Source organism: Euleptes europaea, chromosome 2 (assembly GCF_029931775.1).
Source record: "Euleptes europaea isolate rEulEur1 chromosome 2, rEulEur1.hap1, whole genome shotgun sequence".
In the NCBI taxonomy this organism is placed as follows: Eukaryota; Metazoa; Chordata; class Lepidosauria; order Squamata; family Sphaerodactylidae; genus Euleptes; species Euleptes europaea.
The window spans coordinates 21,079,736-21,092,590 of record NC_079313.1 but is presented as its reverse complement, the minus strand read 5'-3'; the positions used below and the strand labels follow the sequence as shown (position 1 = coordinate 21,092,590).

At 45.8% G+C, this 12,855-nt stretch overlaps 1 protein-coding gene across 1 annotated transcript in view; it reads left to right on the top strand.

Annotated features, from left to right (window-relative positions):
- LHX4 (LIM homeobox 4) overlaps positions 1-4,146 on the top strand; it is a 68,864-nt gene extending 64,718 nt beyond the window's left edge. Inside the window, exons 5-6 of the mRNA XM_056844693.1 lie at positions 880-1,051; positions 3,742-4,146. Coding sequence (XP_056700671.1) covers positions 880-1,051; positions 3,742-4,136 — 567 coding nt within the window. The 3' untranslated portion in view covers positions 4,137-4,146. The remainder of the gene's footprint in view (positions 1-879; positions 1,052-3,741) is intronic.
- The last annotated feature ends 8,709 nt before the right edge of the window (positions 4,147-12,855 follow it).

The window sequence follows — 12,855 nt, the reverse complement described above, 5'->3', positions numbered from 1 at the left end:
GGGTTCACACTCTAGGCAGGTGATAAAATGAGCTCCAACTCACGAAAGCTTATGCTGAAATAAATTGTGTTCGTCTTCAAGTTGCCACTGAACTTCTGTTTGAAGCACAATCCGTCCGCGACCAAAGCAGGATTTGGAATACAGGCCTCCTGGATCTCTGCTGTCTGCTCTGGTTAGACCTCACTTAGAGTACTGTGTTCAGTTTTGGGCACCACAATTTAAGAAAGATGTAAACAAGCTGGAACGTGTCCAGAGGAGGGCAACAAAGATGGTGAGGAGTCTGGAGACCAAGTCCTATGAGGAAAGGTTGAAGGAGCTGGGTATGTTTAGCCTGAAGAGGAGAAGACTGAGAAGGGATATGATAACCATCTTCAAGTACTTGAAGGGCTGTCACATAGAGGAGGGTGCCGAGTTGTTTTCTGTTCCCTCAGAAGGTCGGACCAGAACCAATGGGTTGAAATTAAATCAAAAGAGTTTCCGTCTAGACATTAGGAAGAATTTTCTAACAGTTAGAGTGGTTCCCCAGTGGAACAGGCTTTCTCAGGAGGTGGTGGGCTCTCTTTCCCTGGAGGTTTTTAAGCAGAGGTTAGATGGCCATCTGTCAGCAACGCTGATTCTGTGACCTTAGGCAGATGATGAGAGGGAGGGCATCTTGGCCATCATCTGGGCATGGAGTAGGGGTCACTGGGTGTGTGTGTGTGGGAGGTAGTTGTGAGTTTCCTGCATTGTGCAGGGGGTTGGACTAGATGACCCTGGTGGTCCCTTCCAACTCTATGATTCTATGACCCAGGCTAAGACGCTCTGATTCTACGTGATTCTCAAGGACTATGTCAGTTGCACTCCGGTAACCATTTTTTAAAATTCTCCCTTTGGCTGCAGGTCTGGTTTCAAAACAGGAGGGCCAAAGAGAAACGCCTGAAGAAAGACGCTGGGCGGCACCGCTGGGGGCAGTTCTACAAGAGCGTCAAGAGGAACCGAGGAGGCAGCAAGCATGAAAAAGAGAGCTCGGCAGAGGACTGTGGGGTTAGTGACAGTGAGCTGAGCTTCCGAGGTAGGCTGGAGTGGGGATAGGAAGGGCTAATGGTAGATGTTCGGTTTTTCTTCGCGGGGGCAAAGGACGTTTGCTCGTTGAAATGGATTCAGGCTCAGATATTTGGGTCTGTAACTGTCACTGGCTGTGTGTGTACACTGTTCCTCTCAGTGTACGTGCAGAATAAGGTTTGTGCCTGGGCTTCTTTCCCTGTTGAATGTGGCATCTGTCCTGTGATGGCGCCTATACACACAAATGCGCAGTTGCTCCGGTGCCTGTGCACAATGAATCCTTCACTGAAAAGGATAAATAGAAAGATTGTATGGGCAGGGCAAGATGAATGCACATGGATGCCTATGCCCCAGGTCACAGGTCATTTCTGTGTGTGTGTGTGTGTGTGTGTGTGTGTGTAGAAATCCAGATATTTGCTTCCCTGCCCCCTCTGTGTGGTGTAGTGGCTAAGAGCAGTGGTTTGGGGTGGTGGAGTCTGATCTGGAGAATGGGTTTGATTCCCCACTCCTCCACATGAGCGGATGCTAATCTGGTGAACTGGATTTGTTTCCCCACTCCTACACGCAAAGCCAGCTGGGTGACCTTGAGCAAGTCACAGTCTCTCAGCCCCACCTGCCTCACAGGGTATCTGTTGTGGGGAGGGGAAGGGAAGGTGATGGTAAGCCGGTTTGAGTCTCCCTTAAGTGGTAGAGAAAGTCGGCATAGAAAAACCGACTCTTCTTCTCTCCTTCTGTGTATATTCTACTAGATGGACACCGTGGGTATGGCAAATTAGTTCTCTGAATCATTTGTCACATAATTGTTACTTGTGGTTTTGACAAACAGTTCTGATCATCAGGTTGCGACAGGAAAATATGGCTGCATGCAGAATGGCTTTGTAAATTAACCCACAGGCATCCCCCATTCTGGCCCCGATTAGTAATCTTGGAGGGTTGTGTTTTCTTAAAATTTTTGCTTGGCACAAATAGATGATCAGTGATGAGGGAGAATGATAAGTGAGGGTTAATGGATGGCCTCTTTGCCGTCCAAGTGACAACCAGGATGCTTTCTGTGCTCTCCGTGCTCTGGTTTTATTCATTTATTTAGTAAATTTCTATCCTGCCTTTCTCCAAGGAGCTCAGGATGGTACACATAGTTCCTCTGGTTTATCCTCACAGTTGTGTGAAGTAAGTTATGCTGAGAGAATGTGACTATCCCAAGTTGAACCAGAGAAATTCAGTGCAAAAAGTGGATTTGAACCTGGGTATCCTAGGTCCTAGTCCAGCATCCTAACCACTGTGCCATACTGGCTTCATGAAAAATGAAAACATCAACTATATATGTGGAGGATCCTTGGCACACAGCCAATATTGGCAACAGTGGGACGGCTATTGTCACTATTTTCTGTGATGGTCAGTGGTGACGAGCATAGACCAACCCTGGAACTGTGTGGCTTGTAGGATTAAATGTGGGACACCTGTCCCTCCTTTTCTTCATATCCCCTGCCTCAATTACCTGTGCTGACATAGAATTTTTTTGGGAGGGGGGGTTATTCTCAAATTCAATACTTAGGTGACTGAATTTTAAAGGGACTACAGTTTTTTATATTGTGTGAATGGTTGAGCTTAACACGTCCCAAAACAACTCCCGATTGTACAGTTAGTTGCTCAAGGTTTAATGAGAGTCACCCGGAAAACTAATGTACAGCCTGGTCTTAAGTGCATTTCTGCAGAAATCCTACTGAATTTAATGTGATCTGTTTTGTGGTCTACAGAGTGACATTTTATGCTTGATTACCAATTAGACTCCATACAGCTACATCTTCTTTACTCCTGTAGCTTCAAATTCTCTGCTGGTTAGAGTGGAATTAGTGGGCACGGGGGTCAGTACTATATGAACGCTTAATAAGAATGTGGTTACAAGCTGAAATTAATGGTAAGGAATTGCTCTGTTGGAATAAATATACACGGCAGCAATTCCAAGCAAAGAGCCCCATAGCTGAGAGCGATCACAGTCCCCTCACACAAAAATGTACCCAATTCTGCACAAGGTGATCAGAGTCATGGAATTTTGTCCACCTAATCCTTTATTCTTGGCAGTCTTGCCTAGTGGAACCATAATCCAACGTACAATTAAGCGCTGTTCGGTTTAACTGCAATGCTGGCTCGAATTTTCCTGGCCGCTAGGGCAAAAAGAGACATATTGTGCGTAACAGCAGAGTCAGTATCGGACAGGAGGAAAGAGAGCTTCTCCTGGTCACTAAAACAGCTAATCTTGGATAAAAATGAGATAAGAAATTTAGATCTGGGTTCATGGTACAAAGAACAATATAACACCATAATGGGGGAGGTCCTCAAGTTCTGAGGAACCGCATATACATAAGCGAGAGGCCATCGGGATTTGGGCATAGCGTCCGGCTAACAAGGCTGTTGGCATGGTCTGAAATCTTATTCATGTAAAGGTGGCTCTGAGCTTGAATGCAGAAATATTGGATAGGTAGGGGGCTCTTTCATGGTTCCTATTGAACAGTTTAAATGTACAACCAAGTGGTCCCCATTAACTTTTAGTGGATTTAAGGGCACTGTACTTTTTGGGAGACAGAGGACTCAACTTGCACTTCATGAGTGATAAAATATGCTTTTTTCCCTACATGGTAAATGCATGATATGGCCCTTAGTGCCAATGCAGCTAAAATCTTGTCTCCTTTGCTTCCTTTACAGAAGACCAAATACTGTCAGAGCTCGGCCACAACAATAGAATTTATAGCAACGCAGGTGAGGTGGCTGGTGGACCACTCATGAACGGCACCTTCGCCATCGATGGGTCAGGACAATCCTATCAGGACTTGAGAGATGGAAGCCCCTATGGAATCCCGCAGTCTCCAGCCTCCATATCGTCCCTTCCATCGCATACTCCTTTGCTAAATGGTCTGGATTACACAATGGACAATAATTTAGGAATCGTAGCACATGGAGGGCAGGGAGTGAGCCAGACACTCAGAGCTATGGCTGGGGGCCCGACCTCTGATATTTCTACCGGAAGCAGCGTGGGTTATCCGGACTTTCCAACAAGCCCGGCTTCTTGGCTTGATGAAATGGATCATCCTCCTTTTTAAGTACCATCTGCCCTTCCGGGTTGGTTTTTTTCTTTTTCTTTGCCATATTCCCACTTGCTCTTTTGGCCTGAAAGCATACGCAACCTAAAAAAAAAAAGAGAGAGAGGGAGACAGAGACAGCAAGCAGACCTCAAGGATCACAGGTGTGCCATCTTGCAAAAGTTCCTCTTATTTTAGAATAAGAACCCATTATCTTTTTTCCTGTAGAGCTTCAAAGATGTTACGATATTATTAATATACATATATATATATATATATATATATACACACATTTGCTTTCGGTTGGAAAGAGTGGGACGATAGGGGTGGCCGCTTCTGTACACAGCACATTGGTGTGGACAGTATTTGTATGAATTTATAGTTTCAGGCTGTATCAAAACACAGGCCCGCTCACTCTCTCCCTGGCCAAGGGTCTCTGCTGTTGGATGTGAGGTTTGCATACTTGGCTTTTGCCCACGCATCACCTGGTATGGCTCTTGGCCCCCCATTTGCTCAAGTCGAGGCACACAAGCAATGCCAATGCAGTACTTTTACAGCCAGGCATCACCAATTACTACTGAAGGGATAGAAATTTAGGGGGAGTTGGCGGGCTTGTCCTTTCCACACTTCCTCTCCTTCTCGCTCCTTGGATGGTTCGTGAACGATGGGTGCATCTTTGCCTTATGTATGAGGAGCGGTGGGGAAGTCACAGGCAGCACTGTTGCAGCTTCTGAGAGAAGACCCTCGGTCCACCAAGGTCAGCACTGTCTACTCTGACTGGCAGTGACTCTCCAGGGTCTAAGGTGGAGGTCTTTTACATCATCTCCTGTTCGAGATTCGGACCTGGGGCTGTTTGCATGCAAAGCAGATGCCGCAGGCATCTCCCCTGTGACTGACTGCAGTTCTTCCTCAACCACGTCACTGTCGCTTTCCTTCTCTTGCTTCCCCTCACCTCTATCCTAATGGCCAGTAGCAAAAGCACATCAGTGGTCCCCTGGACTCTAGGCCCCTCCTAGCTACCAATAGGCCACTGTTGCTGTTGGCTGTGGAGAAAGTAGCAGTGCATTCAATTAGATATTATGCTACAGCAGAGCTAAACAAAAACCCTAACTTTGCAGGGAAGGCCAGCAAAGCATTGTTGCACTCAGATATTTTAGAACAATGTGAACACATGAAGCTTGAACACATGAAGCTGCCTTATACTGAATCAGACCCTTGGTCCATCAAAGTCAGTATAGTCTACTCAGACTGGCAGTGGCTCTCCAGGGTCTCAGGCAGAGGTCTTTCACACCACCTACTTGCTTAGTCCCTTTAACTGGAGATGCCGGGGATTGAACCTGGGACCTTCTGCATGCCAAGCAGAGGCTCTACCACTGAGTCACAGCCCCTCCCTCTACCACTGAGCCACAGCCCCTCCCTCCGCCATCCGTACTTCCAGTTGGGTACTGAACTAGCCACTCATCCCAGACAAAACAGATCCCATTTCCTTAGGACAGTCTCCCCCCTCCCTCGAGTTCACATCATTCAACCTGTAGGGGCCTTGCCATAGCCCCTATGACCTCTGTGACCTTGCTGGATGCAGCATAGGCTACTGAGGGTAGTGTACTAGCATCCAGCCTCAACCTCCCCCAAGCTACACCCAAGAGCCCACAGGTTTAAGACCTCCATGCCATTCAAGCACAAGGCAGTGATAGCCAACTTCTTCCATATTAAAAATGGAGAGCATTTGCTTACGCGAGACAGATATGGCGGGTAATCTGGTTTGACGTTCTACCCATGGTGCACGCTGATCGTTCCTGCAGATTTTATATGGCACCATTCTAAGGGGTGCAGAGCATTCCCCTTCACGGTGTCCCCATTATACTGCTGCAGAAGACTGTCCCCACAGTAGACCTGTTGCCTCAACCTGGTGTCTGAGGGAAAAGATGCAACAGTAACCCCATGGTCTTTCTTTAGAAGGGCTCTTTTGCTCAAAGTTCACCTGCCGAGGGCAGTGTCTTAGGATGAGTAAGAATATGAACTTACACAGGGCTGGATCTAGACTACATTTTCAATCAGCAGAAGAAAACGCTTCTGCCCTCCTACTGCAGGCCATGAATCGCTGCTCCTGCAGGGAGGAGGCTCTGCAGCACAAAGGGGGGAATCCATGGAAACAGATCATTTAGTCGGGCTCCGACCCACTGGCTGGAAAATATCATGACTGCCATGCAAAGCGAGACATTATTAGCAACAAGACAGATGGACGAAAGGGGGTGGTTTTACAAAGCAACTTGGCAGAGATCATATGAAAACCAGAGGTGGTACATTAAACAAAAAAAAGTCCTGCCGACATAATTTAGTTTTTTTGAGTGCTGCTGGTCAAGTGGTAACCTTCCGTCACTACGTACTGAGGTTTATGGGCCTCCAGCACGAAATAATTCTAGAGGGGAATCATTGGGCGAAAATGCATGGTTGCTTTAGCCTACTTTATTCCCTGTTTCAGCCAGGATTCAGCCAGGATCAAATGCACATTGGGCGAAACGCATGCGTTCGATCCTGGCTGAATCCTGGCTGAAACGGAATAAAGGAGGCTAAAGCGACCATGCGTTTTCGCCCATTGTTAGTTACAAATATTGTTAGTCTGTTGGAGCAACTCCAAAGAGGAGTGCAGCGGCACCTTAAGGGACTGACACCATTTATTCCAGCAGAATCTTTTGTGAGTCAGAGCTCACTTCAGAGCATCTGATGAAGGGAGCCCTGACTCATGAAAGCGAAGTTTGGAACAAATTTTGGTGCTGCTGGACTTGTTTTATTTTTCCATCACAAAATTAATCGCTAGGATGAGCCTTCAGGTTACTAACTGACCTTAAAAAAAAAAAAAAGGTGTTACACACTAGTTGGAGTCGGTAGACACACATGTGAAATGCATGCGTTCGATCTTGGCTGAATCCTGGCTGAAACGGAATAAAGGAGGCTAAAGCGACCATGCGTTTTCGCCCATAGTGTAGGGAGGACAGCTGCCTCTTTCCTTGCTGATTTAGGCTAGAACTGCTGTCCTCAGTGAGCTTCTTAGTGTGTGTGTGTGGGGGGGGTGACACCAGGCACAAAAAAGGTGGCTGGCAGATGCACATTTGTTCAGGAGCCAGTGTGGTGTAGTGGCTAAGAGCAGTGGTCTGGAGTGGTGGACTCTTGATATGGAGAACCGGGTTTGATTCCCCACTTCTCCACATGAATGGCGGATGCTAATCTGGTGAACTGGATTTGTTTCCCCACTCCTACACATGAAGCCAGCTGGGTGACCTTGGGCTAGTCACAGTTCTCTCCAAACTCTCTCAGCCCCACCTACCTCACAAGGTGTCTGTTGAGGGGAGGGGAAGGGAAGGTGATTGTAAGCCGGTTTCATTCTTCCTTAAGTGGTAGAGAAAGTTGGCATATAAAAAACCAACCTTCTTCTTCTTCATTCACTAGGTGGTGACTTGCGCCTATAAATGTACAGCCACCTCACAAGGTTGTTGTGAGGATGAAATGGAAGAAAACAATGTAAGCTGCTTTAGGTCTCCAGTGGGGAGGAAGGCATGGTAATAAATGAAGTAAAATGAAATGCTAGAAGAACCAATATACACCAACCCCTCAACCAATGAATCTGTTCACACATTCCAACATGCATGGTTGAATTACTCCGTAACCTTCTGTTTCGGAGGCACATTACCCTAGCTAAATGTCAGAGGCTAAGAGGAAGTTTGTACAAAACGCTCTTTGGGCTACAAGGAGCAAGTTTTTTAAAGGGGTATGGAAATGGAATCACAAGCGAAACAAACATTACATTATTCTCCCATGTGCTGCACTTCACAGTGCGGAAGTACATCCCCCCTCCCCTATTGCTAGGAAGTCACCGACACCGCCTCCTGTAGTTCGTACGTACTTCATAGCCATTGTCCTTCTCAAGAGCTTGTACTATTTGTTCAGACGTCCTGGGTATTATATGGAGGCAAAGTGGGCCAATGCCCTTCCTTGCTGCCCATGGCCACCATCAAAATGAAATCAGGTGAAGGAAAGTTCTGGTGAAAGAGCTAGAAAACAACATGGGCAAAAATTCAGACTCCAAAAAAGACATTCCATTGGAATATCCCTTTTACTGCTGAAGCCATTTCCCTTCCCGGAATCTATCAGTAGTGGTAGGGAATCTTAAGGCTCCTTTCTGATTTAGTGAGTTGAAAATAATTTGGACTGTTAAGTGTCTTGCTATTTTAAAGATGCCCGTGCAGTTAAGCCAAGAAGTGTTCATCATGCGTACCTGCAATGTGTATCGATCCCGTTCAGAATGGGCTCACGTTACTTCTGAACCGTGCCCAGTCGTTTTCAATCAAAATCCAGAACCATTTCAGTCGGTTTAGGGCCAGACTGTGATTTATACGCTGTACATTTACGGAGGGTTAGGGTAATAAAGAACGTTTAAGGGATGCAGCTCCCTTGCTCAAGGCAGATCAAATCGAGCGTTCAAACAATCCAGCTGTATTCCTGCACACGCCCTACTGAGACAATTGCACTCCAAGACCCGTGCCATGGCTGAACACCATTTCGGCCACTTTTCTAAATATATCCACATTTCCAGTATGTTATTTGACGATACCACAAATATGTAACCATTCTTCTATGACATTTATTACCATGACTTCTTACAGTACCAAGACTAATGCAGCTTTATTACTGAGCAGCCCGTATCTTTCACTCAAAAAGAGAAAGCAATTATTTCAGAATTGTCGCCGCTGCGCCATTATATCCATATTGGGATCTCATGCTGAAGAATATAAAACAGATAAATATATCTGTGCACCTGACCTTTTTACATTTGAACATTTCAGGGTTGGGTGTTTTTTTGGGTGTTTTTTTTTTGCAAGCGCTCCTATTATACAGGGCTTTTTCCAGGGGTGACGTGTACAACATTACAAAAGCAGGTTTCTTCAGGGAGGGGGTTGCTCAGTTGGAGCCCAAAGGAATCTCTAGAGAACGCAGGCTTCATATTTCAAGCTTATTTTCCCGAGGCAGAGGAAATATGAACACACATACAATAATGCAAGTTCAGTTTTTAGGTTTTTTTAAAAATGAATCCCTATGGATGAAGTTTGCCAATATGTGATCTTGTTCTGCCAAGTACTTCATCGTCTTGTTGTTTTTAATGGGAGCGATGCTTGAGAGTGTCATCAGAAATGTGGTTGACCCCCTTCTAAGCCCAGCGGACTTCAAAGGGAGTATCTCTGTTTAGGATTGCACTCCAGGGTATCTGACAAAGAGAGCTTTGACACTTGAAAGTTTATTTCCTGGAAGTCTTGATGGTCTTCAAGGTGCTACTGGACTTGAATCTTGCTTTTCTGCTGCAATCCAACAAAGCGGCACACCTAAAATTGGGACTGCTTTATAACTCTTTCATCCAGCATGGTGTAGTGGTTAAGAGCGGTGGTTTGGAGTGGTGGACTCTGATCTGGAGAACCGGGTTTGATTCCCCACTCCTCCCCATGAGCGGCAAAGGCTAATCTGGTGAACCAGGTTGGTTTCCCCACTCCTACACATGAAGCCAGCTGGGTGACCTTGGGCTAGTCACAGCTCTCTTAGAGCTCTCTCAGCCCCACCTATCTCACAGGGTGTCTGTTGGGGAGGGGAACGGAAGGTGATTGTAAGCCGGTCTGATTCTTCCTTAAGTGGTAGAGAAAGTCGGTATATAAAAACCAACTCTTCTTCTTCACATCAATAGGACTGTTAAAAAGCATTTCTCTTTTCACTGTATCTGGCTGCTATTTTCTGGATCTCCCTTGTCTATAAAGCATTACTGTGACATCTTTATTGACGTGTGTTCAGCAAGAACTGTTTGCAAACTGAGCCATCAGGAATGAGGAACTGTCTTGTTTGGGACCCCCCTACCCCCAAAAAAGACCAGTTAATACTGAAACAAAAATAAGATTGGGAGAAGCAGGTTAAAAAAAAATTGCCTGAGCTTTGAGACAAGAATGAAATGAAGAGTGCTGGAGAGAGGCATGCCTTTCAAAGCATTACAAACAATATCGAAAACAAAAGGCTAAGTATGGGACAGTATTATAAGGAATTTGAGAAGTGCATTAAAAAAGATTTATTAACTCAGAGAGCAGCCATACAGCAGCTGGGGCAAACGGAACCCCCCCCCCCAAGCACAGACCACCCAGTCATGACCCAGAACAACCACCCTACCACCACTCCCATACAAGCAAGGGACTGGGTTTGTGAGAATGGTGTACAAGAAACACCAGCTGACTCACGCAAATGCCTTATTTTCAAGTTATGGCTTTAATCCAGTCCTAAAGGAGTTATGGGGCTTGTGGATTCAGAGACTGAACTGGCAAATCTGTGCATACCTCTTTTCTCCTTTAGGGCTGCGCATATAGAAATGATTTGTATAAGCCCACAGCACCTAATTAAGAACCTCTTTTTTTTTCTTTTTTTTTTGCCACCAAGTCACATCTGACTTATGGCGACTGCTGGTGGGGTTTTCAAGGCTAGAGATGCTCGGAGGTGGTTTGCCATTGCCTGCTTCCACGTCATGCCCTTGGTATTCCTTGGAGGTCTCCCATCCAAATGCTTGCCAGGGTCGACCCTGCTTAGCTTCTGAGATCTGATGAGATCAGGCTATCCTAGGTTTAATAGTCAGAAAGGTAGGGTGAATTTATACAGTTGGGTAAAATGAACATTCACGCCACAACTATACCATGCCAATTAGAGATGCCAACATAGGTCCTCTTTTCAAAATGCTGTATGCCAGTGGCATTTTTTAATCCTGACAAAGTGAGAGATGCTTGTTCTTGAAATGTTTGTTTAGATGGCAATTTGCACCCCAATAATCTTGGCTCGTTAAGCAGAGGGTATAATTCACTGGTATGTGCTGTAGGTGGGTTTTAAAGGCTTGATGTATGCATAAGGTTATCCTGCTTTACTGCATTCTGCAGGACTGTCCCATAAAAAACCAATGAGCCATTTCCACCTCCCCCCACAGTAACTAGCACTCATCAGATTCTCTTGCTTGAAGTATACGTTTTAGGCACTCCAGGAATGATATAGACATCCCTGGCTGGAATTTACCTGCATATAAACAAGGCTTGCTTTGCACACCCGAGATTAAGCATAAATTATAACGCTTTGCCGTGAAGAGTCTAATAAAGTGTGACACTTGCAGGAGGATTTAAGAACACCATTTCTGCTTAACGTAGGCAATGTCGTCTGCCTGAAATTGTTCTGATGGAGAAAGAATCAGAGCTTGAGAACAACCAATTCTTCTCCCCCAGCCTCCCAGGGAAATTGAGTTGATTGCTGCACGTTCTTTACCACTCAAGTCTCCTTAAGTAACTCTGGAAGAGCTTGGCTTGAAGTTTTCCTTGATCTTTGCAGTCTACTGGCCTGACATACGGTCTCCTGTTGATTTCTGTAGCCTTCACTCTGATGGAAGAGTCCTCTTCTACGACTTTAACTTTGACCTGTAAATCTACAGCCGCTCAGTTTTGTATAAAGGAAGGCTGGAATCGACCCCCCCGCTCCACTCCCAGCCCATTTAAAACACTGCACTTTAAAACTTACTCTGAAGATAAATCCCGTTTAGTGAGAACAAGTTGTGTTTGATGACTTGCTCTTTCAGGGCTCTGGTCACGGCTGAAACTAAACTTAGGGAAAAAAATAAAAAAAATAAGCACACCGCAGGCATGCTGTTTCTCCTTCTTGGGTTTGGCCGTTGTCTATTTTTTTGCAGGACCCGCTCCAAACACACCGACAGAGCAAACTCTTAAATGCAGAGATCAGCAATATCCATTAGCCACGCCGCTCAGTTAAATACAAGACCCCCCAAAAAAGCACACTGGTGACCCTTGGAGCAAGTGCTGTGGGACAAGATGGTTTCTGTTGTATTTGTAGGATGCAAACTGTATGCATCGTGGGGGGGGGGCGAGAGCTTATCGGGCATTCCGTCCAATCGCTTTGCCATGCAAACCCGCAAGCACAGGTCTCTACTTCTGACGGCGGAGAGACCAAGACCAAGGCCCAACTCAGCATCTCGGACTCGGTAACCCCGAAGCTGTTTTGCCTTTCGATTTCTATTGCAGTTTCAAGCAAGAGACGTGGTAGAGCAAGGCTGGTGTATCCCGTACAAATTCCGCTCCCCATTTGTTCTGTCCCTCCCCATCACCACCTCCTTGCGGTTATAAATTTTGTACAGTTCTAAAGTGAAGTCTCGTTTGTTGGGAGAGAAATTAAGAAGAAGGGGGGGAAAACCACACCCCATATTTATTGCCATGCGTCTTTGGGGTAAAAAACAAACAAACCAGAACCTGGCAAGTTTCTTGGTATATGCCTCCTGTGCGTTGGCATGAGATGTATGTAAAAAAAAAATCTATGTAAAATAAATATGAGATGTTCTTTAGGATTCGTGTGACTTTTTCTGTCTCTTATCAGGAATTAAAATCAGAGCGGAGAGTAGGGGAAAGACTTCTCCCATAGCACTGACATACTTCCTCCAAGGAACTTTCAAACACATCACAAGTCTTTTATGCACGGCTGTTTCATTTGCTTTTTCCGACCGCCTTGCTCTACCCCTGCGTTTCGAGACCTGTTTTGTCTCAAATTTGAAAACATGGACAAAACACGGGGAAATGGAGGGGCAGAGTGAGGCAACCTCCAACAGTTGGAAACGGCAGGCATAATCAAAACACAGACCCGAAGTCATTGGAGGGGTGACCACGAGGGAAACAGC